Consider the following 18,294-nt stretch of genomic DNA (forward strand, 5'->3'; position numbering starts at 1 on the left):
CGCGGCATGTGGGATCCTCCCAGACCGGGGCGCGAACCCGGTTCCCCTGCATCGGCAGGCGGACGCGCAACCACTGCGCCACCAGGGAAGCCCTCCGTCCACATTTTAGAAAAGGCTTGCTGCTTATTTATAGAGAACCTGAGAATGAACGCTTGGATTCCACTGAGAGCACTTAGATTATTTCCTCTATGTGCCTAAGGGTGAATTTTGCTTCTTTCAGCTACCGCCTGTGTGATTCTTCCGAGAAGCCCATTTACCAGTCATCCCCGCTTTTTGGGATCTATTATTCGGTGGGAAAAATTGGAAGCCTGAAAGTTGGTGACCCCGTGTACCAGATGGTACAGTGACAGATCCACTAGGTAAAGGGCCATCTTTGCTTCTGGAATGCAGTGCCTTGACGCCATGGCCACATTTTCTTGTGTTGAGATGTTTTTATGTTTTGCTGCTTTAACTCTTGGGAGAATGAGCGGTTTGTGTTCTGATCTTTGGAGCTGGAAAATGCCCCTTATTTTCATTCCCCGCAGCAATCAGCATTCTTGCAGCCTCCTCCACCTCCCTTTCTCATCCAGTTATAAAATGTGGATGCAGGAGCCCCAGCAGAAAGACAGGTTTGGGTCCCAGTTCATTAGGGAATATCATGAAGGAATAAGAAAGTGAAGGTGAGCGGTTCTGGAGAGTTCTGTATTTATTTTTTGTGTCTGTGATAGAAAAGTGAAGGGGGAATGTATAGACTATTCAAAGTCAACTTGGGGGAAATATGTTTAAATCAAATGCTTGTTATCAAATGTATTTTTAAAATATGGTTTACAGTGTGAAAAAAATTGGTGCAACAAGGTGCCTGGATTCTGAATCTTAAGGAAGAAAATAGTGTTCTCACGTCAATGAGTTCATTGGGCCAAATAAACTTCAGACTCCTGGAGAATAATGCCTACCCCCCAAATTATAGGAATGGGAAAGTCAGTCAGAAGACCTCAAATTGAAGATTATAAGTCACTCTTCTCATAAAATCCATAACCCCGATCTTAAAGTCCCTTCATCTCCAAAACTCTTGACCATTCTTCTCTTTCATTCTGACCTGGCTTTCACACCTTCTTGACTGACCACCCTTCAGGACAACGCGGCACAGTGGTTTAGACAGTCTGGCTCGATCCTTAGGCAGACTTGGGTTTATAATCCTAGCAGTTCCCTTTCCTAACTCTGTTGAGTTATTTAATCCCTCTGTCCCTCTAAGCCTCTAAGCCTCAGTACTCTTACCTGCACAGTGGGAGTGAAAATAGTACTCACCAAAACAACCAATACAAGTTATTTTGAGGGTTAATTCATATGAAGTCATAGCATTGCATGGAAAGTGGTCCATAAATATTCGCTACGATGTTTATTGTCATCATTGCAACAAGTACTCCATGTAGGGCCCAGTCTCAGGTGCCATAGTGAATAGAAAGATGAGACAGGCTGGGCAAAAAAGAAAGAAACTTCTCCTGGCTATGGTCAGGCATGTACATAACCATATTACATCTTTCATATTACATCATACATACATGTTACATATTACATATTTCATCAGTCCCAGGATGCCTATTTTCCCCATGTTTTAAAACCTCTGAAATCAGAAAGCTTCTTATAACATTTCAGGGTGTCTTCTAGAAAACCTTGGTGTGCACAGAATAATGTATCTTAGGGTTGATGTATCTTGGATTTGATGAAATACAGTAAATGCTAGAGAAAAAAATTGTGAAAGTCCCAAGTGCCTACCATTTCTAAAAGCATCTGGGGAAAATGGACCCAAGCCTGAGTCATCTAGCTTGAGTGGAACTGATCCTGTGTCCCTGCTGTCCAGGCCGCCGTTCACAGGACCTGGATGGGTACCTGAGCCAATATCTTTCACACGTTGTCTGCATTTGAAGGACCCAATGGCCTCTGAAGAACCTTAACAGTTAGGGCTCCTCTGTATTGCTCAGTCTCAGACCTCCTCAAAATCAGATCCTGTTGTGCTGCAGTGGACGGAGGTGAGGAACACCCGTGTTTCACTCACATTCAGCCGTTTCCAATGGTCTTAGCTCCCAGAGCCCTTGTGTTAGAAAACCTAAGATAATGTGTTATCTTCTGTAGTCCTCCTAGGGTCTCTGTGAGATAGATGTGATAATCAGCATTTTCAGGGGCAAGAAACGAAGGCTCAGATAGGTCAGCTGACCAAGAGGAGGCTTGAAGCCTATTATAGGCTCTTGAAAGTTAGTTTGCCGGTAAAGGTCGCTGTGGAAACTGTATAAGTCCCAATCATGATCAAAACGGTGCTTTTGGAAGATCGTCCTGAGAGCCGTGTGTGGAATGGACAGGAGGCAGGTGAGAGGGGAGGGGAAAGGCCAGGCAGGGGTGACAGCATGTGATTTAAATGGGGTGGAGGTCACGGGCGTGGAGAGGCAGTGTGGCGTGCCCAGATGCTCAGCATGAACGTGGGTGCTGTTTGCCCTTTGGTCCTAAGCTCCTTTTCAGCTTTCTTATCCCTTTTCCGCTTTTTTATCACCACTCCCCTGCCAAACCCTGAGCGCTTCCAGATGGCTCTCTCCTGCTTCTCTGCTCTGAACATTCTTCTACTCCACGAGTGCCCTGAGGGCCAGCCCTTCAGAGTCCCATCCGGGGAACGTGGTCACCCCTGCTGCCCACCCCCAGGGCACCGAGAGGTTTCCTCTCTGGTGGGCATTTCTGTTGGGCTTTAAAAATAACGACGTTGCTCCCCTACTTTGATTGTGAGCCTACTGTAGTTTCTGATTCTGGAGGGTCTCCTTTATCCAACAGGTTGATTAAAGCCATTAAGAAAAATAGCTGTTAATACTTGCACCAGGGTTACTTGAGTTGTTTTTTTAAAATCCATTTAAAATATAATTATACAAAAGTTTATCTGTTCCATTATAAATGCAATTCATGTTCATCACAACAAATTTAGAAGACACCAGAAATGTAGAAGAAAAAATCACCCATTGTTACCATTTGTAAATTTTATTTTGGTTTGTTTTTTGTCTGTTTAAGGTAACCATGATCTATATTGTATCATGATCTGTATGATTACATATCATATATAATGCAGATAATATATTATAAATAATTTATATATATACAAATATGTATCTGTCGACTGAAGAAAAATAAACAACCTAAAAGTTGTGAATTGGGGGATTTTACTGAGGATACAGCCTGGGAGACAGCCTCTGAGCTAGCTCTGAGGAACTGCTCTGAAGAGATAAGGGAGAAGCCAGGATATATATGAGTTTTTTGCTGGGAAAAAGAAAGATGTAGTCGAACTTCAAAAGATGACTGCTAATCACAAAGAGTAGACATCTCCAGTTAATGATTTTAGTGCTTTTCTGCCTATGGGAAGGAGCGAGAGTCTGGGCTCATTGAAATTATTCCTTAGTTATGTACCTTAATGATCTAGGGCCAGTAGGAACGCTTTCTGTTTTTCTCCATCCTGAATTCTCCTCAGGGCACACCTTCCTTGGGCTTCTGCCGTTGTTGATGGCTTGATCCTCATAGAACCAGAATGGTGGGCAACATTTTTTGTTTACTGGAAGGGCAGGCAACATTCCGTGCCCACATATCACATGATATATGTACACACACATATATATGTATATCTGTGAACTACGAACTTATGAATATGTATCTATGAATTACAAACTAGGTATCATAAGCACTTTCATAGTCCTCCAACCTATTAAAATGTCATTAAAAAAAATTTATTTATGTATTTATTTATTTATTTGTCTTGAGTTGGGTCTTCATTGCTGCTCGCGGGCTTTCTCTAGTTGCGGCGAGCGGGGGCTACTCTTCTTTGTGATGTGTGGGCTTCTCACTGCGGTGGCTTCCCTTGTTGCGGAGCACGGGCTCTAGGCGTGCGGTCTTCAGTAGTTGCAGCATGTGGGCTCGGTAGTTGTGGCTCGTGGGCTCTAGAGCGCAGGCTCAGTAGTTGCACTGCGCGGGCTTAGTTGCTCCGCGGCATGTGGGATCTTCCCGAACCAGGGCTTGAACCCTTGTCCCCTGCATTGGCAGGCAGATTCTCAACGACTGCGCCACCAGGGAAGTCCTAAAATGTCATTTTTGATGGCTTCATAACATTACGTGACACTGTTTAAACACCATTTTACAGTATTTGACACTCAAACTGTATCCAATTTTGTTATCAATAATATTCTAGTATATGCTGTTATATGCAGAGCATTTTAAAATTGTTTTTCTATAAGTTAGGTTTCTAAAGGTGGAATTATTGCCTCGTGGGGTGTAGGCATATTTTTTAGCATCTTGACCAATTGCTTTCCTAAGGGTTCTTCTCATCTGCACCCCAACCTATCATATGAGAGAGAGATCCCTGGCTCTGGCCTTTGCCGAGGTAATTTGGTGTGGGACATAGTTTATATTTCGTGCATTTTAACCTCAATAGGTGACTGGTTTGTGCATGTTTGAATTATTTATGACTGGTAAGAGAAACAGCCAGATAAGTAGAGATTCTTACAATTTTTTCAGGTTTCAGCATCCTGGAGGCACTGATCAGGATTTTAATGACCACAGCAGCACCACCTGGGCAAATTCTTATTACCCAGCTTGTGACCATCTTCATTGTAGGAACGAATCTCTTTTTGGAGTTAACGGATGCTCTGAGTTAATGCAAGGAAAGTATGAGAGGTGATTTGGGAATAAGAACATATGTAGATTTTAGATAATGAAGACTTTTAAAATAAATAAAATTGCTGATAAGATTAATGTTATGGTAGCTACTGCACTTCTCCAATCCCTGACCTTAATATTGATGAATAAAGAAAGTCTAAAGGACAAAATAATGCCATTTGCAGAAACATGGATACAACTAGAGATCATCATACGAAGTGAAGTAAGTCAGAAAGAGATAGACAAATACCATATGGTATCACTTATATGTGGAATCTAAAATATGGCACAAATGAACCTATCTATAAAACAGAAACAGACTCATAGACATAGAGAACAGACTTATGGTTGCCAAGGAGGAGGGGGAGGGAGAGGGATGGACTGGGAGTTTGGAGTTGGTAGATACAAACTGCTACATTTAGAATGGATAAACAGGTCTTAATGTATAGTATAAGGAACTGTATTCAATATCCTGTGATAAACCATAATGGAAAAGAATGTAAAAAAAGAATGTAAAAAAAAAGTTTAAAGAATCAGCTAAAAAGCTACCCAATTTTTTTGAATGTTTATATTTTATTACCTATCGTTCTGAGTTTTAGGAGACATGGGAAACAACAGGTTTCCTGATATGCCTTTACATGTTAACATACAAATTCCTATTAGTGACATGTTAACACACAGATTCTTATTGTTTGGTTTTTACATCGCTATTGAGTCCTGTTGACTTTTTGCTTGTGTGGTTTTGACCCCACCATTGTGGAATCGGGTTTTATTTGAGAATGGAAATTATTCTGTAGACTTTGCTTCTATGTTTGATTATGCCTCTATTAAGCCAGGTAAAAGGAATTGTAACTGACAGATACGCCAAGCACGAGTTCCAAGTACGATAAAGAAGAGAATGGGATTTGAAAGAGAATGGAATTTTGAGAGTAGGAGTAGGAAGATGGAATCACGAACCTATTCTTTTAGATGCCAGTGATCTTTGAACCATTTCGGTATGACTAGAGCAAGAATTCTCACTGATGTAATAGGAGAATGAATGAACTCACTTACAATTTTGTGGTTTCTTTCATATTAATAAATGTCATTCTCAATTGTACTTTTTCTTTGGTATTTTTGAGTCTGCTTCCAGGGCTTTTCTCATTTTGTATTAAAGCTTCAGTCACTGTCATTCGTTGTTCTTTACTCTTTCTGATAGACTAGCAGAGATGCAGTCGGACTCCACAGATCTTACCTCCTGTCATTGGTGGGGTAGGGCCATCAGAAGCTACACAGATAGCCCTTCTGAGGCGTGATGGCCAATGACTGCCCGGGGACTGCCTGGTGCCCTGTGAAGAGCAGCTGTTCCTTCCTTCTCCACTCTCCTTTGCTGGGTTCTGGGACTGAAACTCACCTCCACTCCCAGGACCCTGTGAGGTAAAAGTGTTAGCTTAGCTATATGCCTGGGTGAAGTTTGGAAATGATGACATTGAAAAATCATGCTCACTTTAAAGTCAACCGTTAAGGGCTTCCCTGGTGGCGCAGTGGTTGAGAATCCGCCTGCCAATGCAGGGGACAAGGGTTCGAGCCCTGGTCCGGGAAGATCCCACATGCCGCGGAGCAACTAAGCCCGTGCGCCACAGCTACTGAGCCCGCGTGCCACAACTACTGAAGTCCGCGCACCTAGAGCCCGTGCTCTGCAACAAGAGAAGCCACCGCGATGAGAAAGCCCATGCGCAGCAAAGAAGACCCAGCAGCCAAAAATAAATAAATTAAATAAATAAATTTATAAAAATAAAAAAAATAAATAAATAAAGTCAACCGTTAAAATAGAGAAGCGACTTTTTTCCTGCTAAATTTCCGAAGAGAAATTAGGGAGGGAAGTAAACAGAAGTAAACAAAACTTAGTGCCCCTGAGCTGCCCTTTCTGTGGAGCATATGGAGCTCAAGTCCTGGCTTTTCTGTGCTGTGTTGCTGTTCACTCTGTCCCCCCAACCCGCCGCCCCGCCACTGCTTCCCCCCCGCGCCCCCCATGGTGCACATCACCACCAGTCAACCTTGCTTCTGGGGAAGCTAGATTCATGCAAGCCCCTTCTTCCTCCAGCTCATTCCTGGAAGAGCCCAGATCACTGAAGAGCCCTAACGGCTGAAGCAGCACTGACCTCTGTACTCTGAACTCAGTTCCTGGATTTCACAGGAGTGGGAAGGGAGGGCATACCTGGGGTGGGTGGAGAAAAGGTAGGACAGATATACTCTGTTGAGGCCTAAATATTTATGGTGGGGAACAATGTCCGAGGACAGATCTTTGCTCAGCACTGAAAGGCCCTGAGGTGTGTTGCCATCTGGGGTAAGAGGATTTACTGTCCTTTGGAAGCTGACCCTTCTGTGATGTAAGACACCCTCTATCTGCATGGATGATTTTGATGAGGTCTTGTACCATCCTGCCCCGTGTGCTGAGCCGAGCCTGAGAGCAACTCTCTCCTTGGCCAAACCTTACTCAAGCTCCTCTGAGCCCTCTTCTCGACTGGGCCTCCACCTTGGCTATAGCCTTGTCAGACCTGCCTAGCCCAGTTTTAACAAGAATCCTGCTAAGCCCAGTTTTCGAGAGAATCCCTACCTTTGATGTCTCCGCTTAGTAATTTTTCAGCCACTCACCCCCTCCCTGTGCTCCTTGGCTATAGGTCCCCAGATGTCTTTGCTGTATTCAGAGTTGAGCCCTATTGTAATGACCTCTATTAAAATAGTTTTGTTTTTCTAATTGACATATAACATTGTATTAGTTTAAGGTGCACAGCATAGTGATTTGATATGTATACATATAAATGAAATATGTGTATCTATAAATGAAATGATATGTGTATGTATAAATGAAACCACAATAAGTTTAGTGAACATCCATCACCTCATATAGTTACAATACGTTTTCTTGTGATGAGAACTTTTAAGATCTAATATCTTAGCGATTGTTAAACATACAATACAGTAGTGATGTATGATCACCATGCTGTACATTACATCCCCAGGACTTATTTTTCTTACAACTGGAAGTTTGTACTTATTGACCACTTTCACCCATTTTGCACATCCCACCCCTATGTCTGGCAACCACCAATCTGTTCTCTGTCTCTATGAGCTTGGTTTTTTAGATTCCAATTATAAGTGAAATCATACTGTATTCGTCTTTCTCTGTCTGACATATTTCACTTAGTATAATGCACTCGAAGTCCATCCATATTGTCACAAATAGCAGGATTTTCTTTTTTTATGCTTGAATAATATCCCATTGTATATGCATATACACCACAACTTCTTTCTGCATTCATCAGTCTGTGGACACTTAGGTTGTTTACATGTCTTAGGGATTGTAAATAATGCTGCAGTGAACCTGGGGGTGTAGATGTCTTTTCACGATAGTGATTTTGTTTCTTTCAGATGTATACCCAGAAGTGGAATTGCTGGATCATTTGGTAGTTCTATTTAAAAAATTTTTAGGAACCTCCATATTTTTTCTCAAAGTGGCTGCACCAATTTATATTCTCACCAACAGTGCACAAGGGTTCCCCTTCCTTCACTTTCTCCCCAAAACTTATCTCTTGCTTTTACGAGCAAAGCCACTTTAACAGGTGTAAGTGATATCTCCTGTGGGTTTGATTTGCATTTCCCTGATGATTAGTGATGTTGAGCACCTTTTCATGTACCTGTTGGCCATCTGTATGTATGTCTTCTTTGAAAAAATGTCTATTTAGTTCTTCTGCCCATTTTAAAAATTGGCTTTTTTCTTTTTGCTGTTGAGTTGTATGTGTACTTTATATATTTTGAATACTAACCCCTCATCAGATAGATGATTTGAAAATATTTTCCCTCATTATATAGGTTGCCTTTTCATTTTGTTAATGGTTTCCTTTGCTGCACAGAAGCTTTTTAGTTTGATGTAATCCCACTTACGTATTTTTGCTTTTGTTGCCCTTGCTTTTGGTGTTAACTCTAAAAATCATTGCCAAGACGGATGTCAAGGAGCTTACTGCCCATTTTTTCTTCTAGGAGTCTTATGGTTTCAGGTTTTATTCAAGACTTCAATCTATTTTGAATTGATTTTTGTGTATGGTGTAAGATAGGGTGGGAAGAGAAGTTTCAGTTTCATACCTTTCCTAACACAATTTACTGAAAAGACTATCCTATCCATTCTGCATTGTTTATGCTTGGCTCCTTTGTTGAAATTAATTGACCAGATATGTGTGAGTTTATTTCTGGGCTCTCAGTTGAGCAATTCCATTGATCTATGTGTCTGTTTTGATGCCAACTCTATACTATATTAATTACTATAGCTTTGTAATATAGTTTGAAATCAGGAACTGTGATGTGTCCAGCTTTGTTCTTCTTTCTCAGGATTGCTTTGGTTCTTCAGGGTCTTTTGTGGCTCCATGCAAATTTTAGGATTGTTTTTCTATTTCTGTGAAAAATGCCATTGGAATTTTGTTAGGGATTCCATTGAATCTGCAGATTGCTTTAGGTAGTATGGTCATTTTAACAATATTAATTCTTCCGATCCATGAGCACAGACCATCTTTCCATTTATTTGTGTCTTCTTCAATGTGTTTTAGTTTTCAAAGTACAAATCTTTCACCTCTTTGGTTAAATTAACTCCTAGGTATTTTACTCTTTTTTGGTAAGTTATAAATAGGATTGTTTTCTTGATTTCTCTGATAGTTCATTGTTAGTGTATAGATATGCAACTGATTTTTGTATATTGAGTTCGTAACCTGCAACTTAACTGAATTCATTTATTAATTATAACAGTTTTTTTTTTTTTCCTGTGTGGAATCTTTAGGGTTTTCTAAGGCACCTGAACACTGGGAAGGCCACGTGGTGCCCGCCTGCTCCTATCTCCAGGAGAGGGATCTGCCCGCTGCCTGATTTCTAATTTCAAAATTATGTTTTGCCCTGCGAATTTTTTTTTTTGTTTATTTTAGGTTAAATAAACAACCCACTGATAAATGGAATATTTATAAATGGTATGGAATATTTATAAATGGCATTTTTCCTGCCATATCAAGAAACAAAAGATGTCACAGTCATCAAGGACTGCAACTCTCCAACGTGAACCTATGAGCCCTGAGGAAACTCAGGGCTGAAGAGGATCCCTGCCATCTAGCAGCCATCAGACTGCAGTCACTCCCTGCGGTGAGCCCTAAGGAAACTCAGGATGTAAAAATACAGGATCCTGGCCCAGATAGCTGAGGTGCATATCAAAGGAATGATTTCAGTGAGCCCGGTCTCCTGCACCTGCCCATACATAGAAAAGGGGTAAATTCCTTAACTTGAGATAACTGGTTTTCTTTAATTAACAATAATCTTATGACGTTCCACACTACCCTGCCCTTTGTTGCCAAACTCCTATGTATCCTTGGCGGCCCCCTCGCCTCCTCTGAGCAGTTTCCAGAGTTATCTGAACCGCTGTCTCCCGGGCTGCAGTCCTCATTTTGCTCCAAATAAAACTTAACTTGCACCTTTCACCTTGTGCATTTTTTTAAGTCAACGCCACAAATACGTAAACAAGTAAACTGGTCACTTGTAGCGATCCTGGGGGAGGGCACGTCGCCTAGTGGCCAGCAGGCGGCGGAAGTGAAGGAGGAGGTGGGCAGTAGACCGCGTAGCAGCCGAGACACCACCTCCCACCCGCAGCGCCCCAGGGGCCAACTCTCAGGAGCAGGACACGGAACTCCGGCCGGAAAGAGATTCGGGAACCGCCCTCCCTTGGGCTCCCGGTTAAGGGCGGCACCTCCGCCAGCAGCCCGCGGCGGCGGCCGCGCTCCCGCCTGGCTTGCTTGGTGTCCCGGGTGGGCCCCGCTGGAGTCCCCGGCGCGCCCGCGATCGCTGGGTCATGGGCGCCGCGGGCTCGTCCGCGCTGGCCCGCCTGGGCCTCCCCGCGCCGCAGCCCCGGCCCCGCTGGCTCGGGGTCGCCGCGCTGGGACTGGCCGCGGTGGCGCTGGGGGCCGTGGCCTGGCGCCGCGCGCGGCCCAGGCGGCGCCGGCGGCTGCAGCAGGTGGGCACCGTGGCAGAGCTCTGGATCTACCCCGTCAAGTCCTGCAAGGGGGTGTCGGTGAAGGCGGCGGAGTGCACGGCCCTGGGGCTGCGCAGCGGTCACCTGCGGGACAGGTAGGGCTGAGCCCGGGAGCGGGGGAGGCCTGCGGAGTTCTTCCCTTACAAAGAAAGTGGGAGCTGGCGGGGGTCGGGGGAGCGGCAAGGAAGAAGAGGAAAGGGGGCCGTCACCTCCCAACAGCAGACCCAGGGTCCCGATCTGCCTTCCGGCGATGGCTCGCGCCCCAGAGGAGGTGCGGCGTCAGCTGGTGCGCAAGCAAACTGACTCAACTCCCTCTAGCGGAAGGGGCGAGCTTCACAGGATTGCTCCCCGCCACTTTATTCTTACTGTCTCTTGAGAACTTGAGGAAACTTGGACCCACGGATCCAAACCCTCAAAGACCTCACCAAGGTGGAGCACATAATCGTAATAACAACGATTAAAGTTTAAGATTCTTGCAGCTTAAAAAGTGCTATTGCATACTTTATTTTCTCTAATTCTCTCATGCACCCTTTTATGGATAAAGAAACTGAGGTTCAGAGCCACACAGCAGTGGCATCGGGACTCTTGTTTTCTTTAGCACACTGGTGCTTTGTAAATAGGGGTTTTATTCATGCCCTACCTGGGTCGTCTCGACCTGTGTGAATTCCTGGGGTTCTGCGAAGATCTCAAAGGCCCAGAGCAAGCAGCTTTGTCCTATTCTGGGTCTGGCCTCGGCCTCAGTGTAAGGCTGCACTTCAGACTCCCTCCCAGACCAGCCCTCAGTTTCTGTAGGTAACACACGGGACTGATGAGGGTTGTAACTTTTCCCCCTCCCAGTTCCCCAGACAGAGGGCAATTCGTGACACTGTGGAACGGTGAGCTGTTTTTGTCATCATACTATCAAAAAGTGTGATGGAGAGAAGCGAACAAAGGCTTGCAGTCCTAGGTGGTAATTGACTCGATGTGACAAGTGCCAGGGAGCACGGAGGAAGAAGGAGCATGAGAAACTGGGGTGGTCAGGAAGGACTTCATAGCTGGAACTGAAAATGTGGTGTATACACACTTTGGAATTTATTCACCCACAGAAAGAAGTTCTAATACATGCTACAGCATAGACAAATCTTGAAAACGTTATGTTAAGTGAAATAAGGTAGACACAAAAGGACAAATATTATATAGTTCCAATTATATGAAATACCTAGAACAGGCAAATTCATAGAGATAGAAAGCAGGTTAGAGGTTGCCAGGGGCTGGAGAGAGAGGGGAATGGAATGGGTAGTTATTGCTTCATGGGTTCAGAGTTTCTGTTTGTGATGATGAAAATGTTTTGGAAATACATAGTGGTGATGGTTGCACAACACTATGAAAGTATTTAATGCCACTGAATTGTGCACTTAAAAATGGTTAAAGTCATATTTTTTTCACGTCCATTCTCTGTTGTTGGAAATTTGGTTTGTTCCTACTTTTCGGCATCGTGAATAAGGCTGCTGTGAATATTGGCGCCCAAGTATCTGTTTGAGTCCCTGCTTTCAGTTCTTCTGGGTGCGTACCTAAGAGTAGGCCAAGTATTTTATGTTGTGTATATCTTACCGCAATAAAAAAATTAAAAAGAAAAAGAAAGACTGGCATGTGTGAGGGCACAGGTGGTAAGACTGGCTGGGAGGGTAGCTGGATGATGAAGGGCCTTGCCTGCCTTGCTGAAGAGTTAGAGTTTTATTCTGAAAGCAGGAACCACCGGGTGGCGGTGGTGGGTTGCGGTTTGCAGAAGGGGGTGACATGATCAGATTTGTATTTTAGAAATATCAGACTTATAAATTTTGGAGATTAATCCTTTGTCAGTTGCTTCATTTGCAACTATTTTCTCCCATTCTGAGGGTTGTCTTTTGGTCTCGTTTATGGTATCCTTTGCTGTGCAAAAGCTTTTAAGTTTCATTAGGTCCCATTTGTTTATTTTTGTTTTTATTTCCATTTCTCTAGGAGATGGGTCAAAAAGGATCTTGCTGTGATTTATGTCATAGAGTGTTCTGCCTATGTTTTCCTCTAAGAGTTTGATAGTGTCTGGCCTTACATGTAGGTCTTTAACCCATTTTGAGTTTATTCTTGTGTGTGGGGTTAGGGAGTGTTCTAATTTCCTACTTTTACATGTAGCTGTCCAGTTTTCCCAGCACCACTTATTGAAGAGGCTGTCTTTTCTCCACTGTATATCCTTCCCTCCTTTATCAAAGATAAGGTGACCATATGTGTGTGGGTTTATCTCTGGGATTTCTATCCTGTTCCATTGATCTGTATTTCTGTTTTTGTGCCAGTACCATACTGTCTTGATTACTGTAACCTTGTAGTATAATCGGAAGTCAGGGAGCCTGATTCCTCCAGCTCCATTTTTCGTTCTCAAGACTGCTTTGGCTATTCGGGGTCTTTTGTGTTTCCATACAAATTGTGAAATTTTTTGTTCTACTTCTGTGAAAAATGCCAGTGGTAGTTTGATAGGGATTGAATTGAATCTGTAGATTGCTTTGGGTAGTAGAGTCATTTTCACAATGTTGATTCTTCCAATCCAAGAACATGGTATATCTCTCCATCTATTTGTATCATCTTTAATTTCTTTCATCAGTGTCTTATAATTTTCTGCATACAAGTCTTTTGTCTCCTTAGGTAGGTTTATTCCTAGATATTTTATTCTTTTTGTTGCAATGGTAAATGGGAGTGTTTTCTTAATTTCACTCTCAGATTTTTCAGAATCTAAGAAAAAAAAATGTCATGAAGAGACTAGGGGTAGGACGGGAATAAAACACAGACCTACTAGAGCATGGCCTTGAGGATATGGGGAGGGGGAAGGGTAAGCTGTGACGAAGTGAGAGAGTGGCATGGACATATATACACTACCAAATGTAGGGTGGATAGCTAGTGGGAAGCAGCCGCATGGCACAGGGAGATCAGCTAGATGGTTTGTGACCACCTAGAGGGGTGGGATAGGGAGGGTGGGAGGGAGGGAGATGCAAGAGGGAAGAGATATGGGAACATATGTATATGTATCACTGATTCACTTTGTTGTAAAGCAGAAACTAACACACCATTGTAAAGCAATTATACTCCAATAAAGATGTTAAAAAAAAAAAAGAAATATCAGACTACCATTATTACTAGGAAGGGTTACCAGAAAGAATATTCACGTGCTAGTACCAAGGATTTGGGACAGGGCAGAGCTCTGTCTGTGTCCAGGATGAAGGGCTGACCAGAGCGCATTCCTTCGGGAAAGGGCTTACACTAACTTTATTTTTCTAGCACAGCTGAACAACTCAACCACGATGACCTGCCGGAGGTGATGATCTAAATTATCTGCCATATTTTTTTCTTATGTCTCTGGATTCCCAAAGCACAAGCTCACTTCTATCATTGTAACCATTCCATTCAGGGTGAATGGAAATGACCAAAATGTCAATGTTTAGCTTCCTCAGTAGCTGAAAGGTCCCCTATACAAACCCATCATTTTTTTTTTACTGGAAACAGTTCTTTCTATTGCTTTTATTTCTCCATTTATCTTTGTTTTGGGAAGTACCTCTAGACCTTGAGTACTGGGCCAAAAAATATTGTCCATATTAACAATAGGCCTTTTGGCAAATTGCAGAAGTCACAGCTCTGCATACTGAAATGTTCATTTTTTTTTTAAAGTTGGGGGTGGATTTGGCCAAGTGTAAGTGGCATTGTTTGCTGTTCAGCTTGACTCCACCCTCTGAGAACAATACAGCAACGTCTTGTTATTTCCACCAGCAGGAATGCCTCCTTGTACCAGGCACCATGCTTCCTCTTCTTTCTCCGAGATAGATTCCTATCATCTCCTTAGGGCATGTTTATGAAAGTGACCAGACTTTCTGGCAATTGAGATGGACATATAATTAACTTCTTTGATTTCTGTGCCATCAAGGAGCTCAAAATGTTCTGCAGATATTTTGTCCCATGCACGAGTGATTATTAAACACTTTGAAATTAACTGACAGATTCAGTCTTGCTGGGCTGATGAGCTGATGTTTAGGACAGGCAGACAGACTGACACACACACACACATACACACACGCACGCAAACTCACACACACCAGACTTACAGCAAGGAAATCGAACATGACAGAAACTCCCCCAGAGACTGGCTGCCTGTCATGGTGGGCCATGCATACCTTGTGTTTTGAAAATGGCAGGTTTTGGCTTGTGATCAACAAGGAGGGGAATATGGTTACTGCTCGACAGGAACCCCGCCTGGTCCTGATTTCCCTGACCTGTGAGGGTGACACCCTGACCCTCAGTGCAGCCTACACGAAGGACCTGCGGCTGCCCATCAAGACACCCACCACAAATGCAGTGCACAAGTGCAGGTAAGGAAAGGATAGCTCTTAATCCTTGCGTGAGCATTTATTCCTGCAGTTTTGGGAAAATGGGGAATGTGGCGGAAATCCGGAGAAACACTGTCAATAATTAACCATTGATTGCAAATGTACCATATGTAGGGTCAAGTCCTCAGTATCGTGATGATCTAAATGGAGATGGAAAAGGGGAGCAGCTCCAGAAATGTGTGTTGATGTGGGGCAGAGAAACATAAAAGACTTATGTAGAAAACTATGGGATCAAAGGCATATTGACATGTCAACAAGAGAAAAATAACACCACCAGAGGATAAAGGACAAAAATGGGGCTGGAGTGAGTGGGGAGAGGGTCCTGGAAGAGGTGAGGTTAGATCAATGTATTACCCTAGGATCATCTCTATGTTGCCTGGAAAGACTGGAAATCTTCCAAATCTGAGTTATGGCGGGAGTTGCAAATGGCTATATGACCCGTGATATTTAGTTCTAATGAAGGGAAGTTCCAAAATAGACAAGAACAGCTGCAACCAGAAGAGTGTTCTGACCTGCAGATGCCCAGGGGTCCCTGTAATAGTGAGAGTGGAGATTCAGCCAGGAGACTGCTCTGTACAGAGTGTCTTTCCTCAACATCAGAAGCCCCTCAAGGGAGCAATTATTCCAGGAAACTAGCTCTGCTTTGAAGAAATCATGTCTAGAGTTCATTTTTTTTTATCTTATTAGGAGAAGGTTAAAATATGGTCTAATTATACTCTTGTTACAGTTTCTGCATTTTGAATGAAAATGCCACGTGAACGCTTAATTAGTCCACAGCCTGTCATAGAAAATTACATCACATCAAAAAATGCAGTTACTTGAAAAATGTCTAAAGACCCCCAAAAGTTCATAAAATGCAGCACTGATATGATTTCTGTAATATCAGAATTTTAAACATAATAATATGTTTTCGTTTTAATTTGATGGTTTTTCTGATTATAAATGTAATACATATTCATTGTTGAGAAATTGGAACATACCAAAAAGGGGAAGAAAACGAAACCCATCTGAGATAACGATGATTCATATTCTGACATATTTTCTTTCTGTCTCTATGGCTAATACTTTAAAAACCAAATTGAAATAGTAGCAAAGAACAGTCTTGAATATGGTTTATATACTTAAGTGTACGTTGAGTATTTTTTCAGATTATTAAAAAATCTTCAAAAAATACCATTTTCATGTTGGCGTAATGTTTCATTCCATGGGTGTCCTCGAATGCATTTTAGCACATCCCATGTTTATACGTTTGGCTTGTTTTCAGTTTTTTCCAGGTATGAAGAAGAATGTGATGGATAACTTGGCATAAATTTCTGTCCATATCTCTCATTATTTCCTTAGGGAAAAAATTTTAGCAGTGGTTTTGCCAGCGATAAGAGTATGGCTCCTATAGACTTTTGATATATGTTGTTCAATTGCTTTGCAGAATGGTTACACCCGCCATATATTCACCAGCAGTTTATAAGCATATCTGTCTCATCTCATTCTGACCATTATGTTCAAAAATATTTTGCCGTTTTTGTGTTAAAAACGGTAATTTCTTATTGATTTAATTTGCGTTCATCATTGTCTGAGGCAAACTTTTTAATATGCCTATTGCGATTTGTATTTCATGTTTCTCCATATACTGGTTCCTGTTTGTCTGCCGCGGTTATATTACCAAACGCCAAGTCTGTGCCCAATGCACAGGGAGGCCAAGCGATACCGAAACGTCGGAGTTTGGAGCAGAGAAAGCTTTACTGCAGGGCCGTGCAAGGAGACGGGTGGCTCATGCCTTAAAAAGCCCTGAACTCCCTGAAAGCTTTCAGCAAAGCCCCTTTCTAGGAAAGGTGAGGGAGGGCGTGGTTAGTTGTTGCAAACTTCTTGGGGTCACATCCTTTGTTCTTGAGGTCAGGTCACGGTCAGGTCGTGATGTTCCTATAAACCTCCACCAAAACAAACGTTAGCAAACACCAATCAGAAACGTGAACGGGAGAGACTGAAGCCGGTAGAAGCTTTTACTTTAATGGCAGTGTCCATATACTCCAGTTGCTGAGGCCTCCATGGAGACGGCTGCGACCATGAGGTCCAAGCCTGGCCCTGACGGTGGGGGGCCGTGGCGTGGGCTCTGGAGGTCTGCAGGACACAGCCCTCAGCCTGTCCCCGGTGCCCTCAGCTGACGCACCTGCCGGAGGCTCTAGGGCTTGGAGGGCTCCGGGGAAAAGGGACGATCCGCCTCCCATCACACTCCCTGCCCCAGGACCGCTCTGTGTCAGCCCCCATCCCGAGGCCGCGCGCTAACAGCTGCGCGCCCGCTCTGTCCCTATTTCACGAGTGTGGCGCCTGCAGCCCTCGCTGCCAGCAGCACCGGGGCCTCAGGCCTTGCACGGCCCGGCTGCTGGCACCTGGGGAAGGAGGGGCGGTGACTGGACGTGGCGTCGGGCTGCCGCGGGCGGCTACTCAAACCTGCTGGCCCGGCCCGCTGAGCATGCCTGGTCCCTATTACAGTTGGATATATACCCATACTTTCTTGTGGTTAAAATTTTTTTTTTTTTTTGCTTTTTTAAAAAAAAATTAATTAATTAATTTATGGCTGTGTTGGGTCTTCATTTCTGTGCGAGGGCTTTCTCTACTTGTGGCAAGCGGGGAGCACAGGCTCCAGACGCGCAGGCTCAGTAGTTGGGGCTCACGGGCCCAGTTGCTCTGCCGCACGTGGGATCTTTCCAGACCAGGGCTCGAACCCGCGTCCCCTGCCTCGGCAGGCGGACTCTCAACCACTGCGCCACCAGGGAAGCCGCAAAATTTTTAAAATTTAATTACTGGTTCACTTGGAATTATGTGGAAACTTTTTTCATGATCCCATACAGGCTTTTGGTCCATGCCCCAAAGACTACACAAGGTCGCGTTTGGAAATTGCAGAATCAGAAAGCTTAGATTAGGGTAAAATGCCAAGAGACCTTGGGACTCAGGTTTCCTTTGACAACCCCCAAACTATTAGAACTAATAAATGAATTCAGCAAGGTTGCAGGATACAATATTAACATACAGAAATCTGTTATGTTTATCAAGTAGATAAGAAACAAGGATTTACTACTGTATAGCAGAGGGAATTATATCCAATATCTTATAATAACTTGTAATAGAACATAATCTGCAAAAATACTGAATCACTATGCTATAGACCCAAAACGAACACAATATTGTAAATCAACTATACTTCAAAAAACTAAAGGGGGG

General features: G+C 43.4%; 2 protein-coding genes across 3 annotated transcripts in view; both read left to right on the forward strand.

The window, feature by feature from the left end:
* MTARC2 (mitochondrial amidoxime reducing component 2) overlaps nt 1-347 on the forward strand; it is a 38,430-nt gene extending 38,083 nt beyond the window's left edge. The window contains exon 7 of the mRNA XM_024130553.1: nt 221-347. Within this exon, the coding sequence (XP_023986321.1) occupies nt 221-347 (127 nt within the window). The remainder of the gene's footprint in view (nt 1-220) is intronic.
* Nucleotides 348-10,516: 10,169 nt separating this feature from the next.
* LOC114485994 (mitochondrial amidoxime-reducing component 1-like) lies at nt 10,517-17,012 on the forward strand. 2 transcript variants are annotated; one of them, XM_055083922.1, is made up of 3 exons: nt 10,517-10,791; nt 14,887-15,060; nt 16,750-17,012. In XM_055083922.1, exons 1-3 carry the CDS (start codon nt 10,517-10,519, stop codon nt 16,865-16,867), a joined length of 567 nt encoding a protein of 188 aa, XP_054939897.1. In that variant the 3' UTR covers nt 16,868-17,012. The 2 variants fall into 2 exon arrangements, with proteins under 2 accessions (XP_054939897.1, XP_028343882.1); XM_028488081.1 differs by lacking the exon at nt 16,750-17,012 and adding an exon at nt 15,806-15,932.
* Nucleotides 17,013-18,294: the final 1,282 nt, after the last annotated feature.

Source organism: Physeter macrocephalus, chromosome 4 (assembly GCF_002837175.3).
Source record: "Physeter macrocephalus isolate SW-GA chromosome 4, ASM283717v5, whole genome shotgun sequence".
NCBI classification, from domain to species: Eukaryota; Metazoa; Chordata; class Mammalia; order Artiodactyla; family Physeteridae; genus Physeter; species Physeter macrocephalus.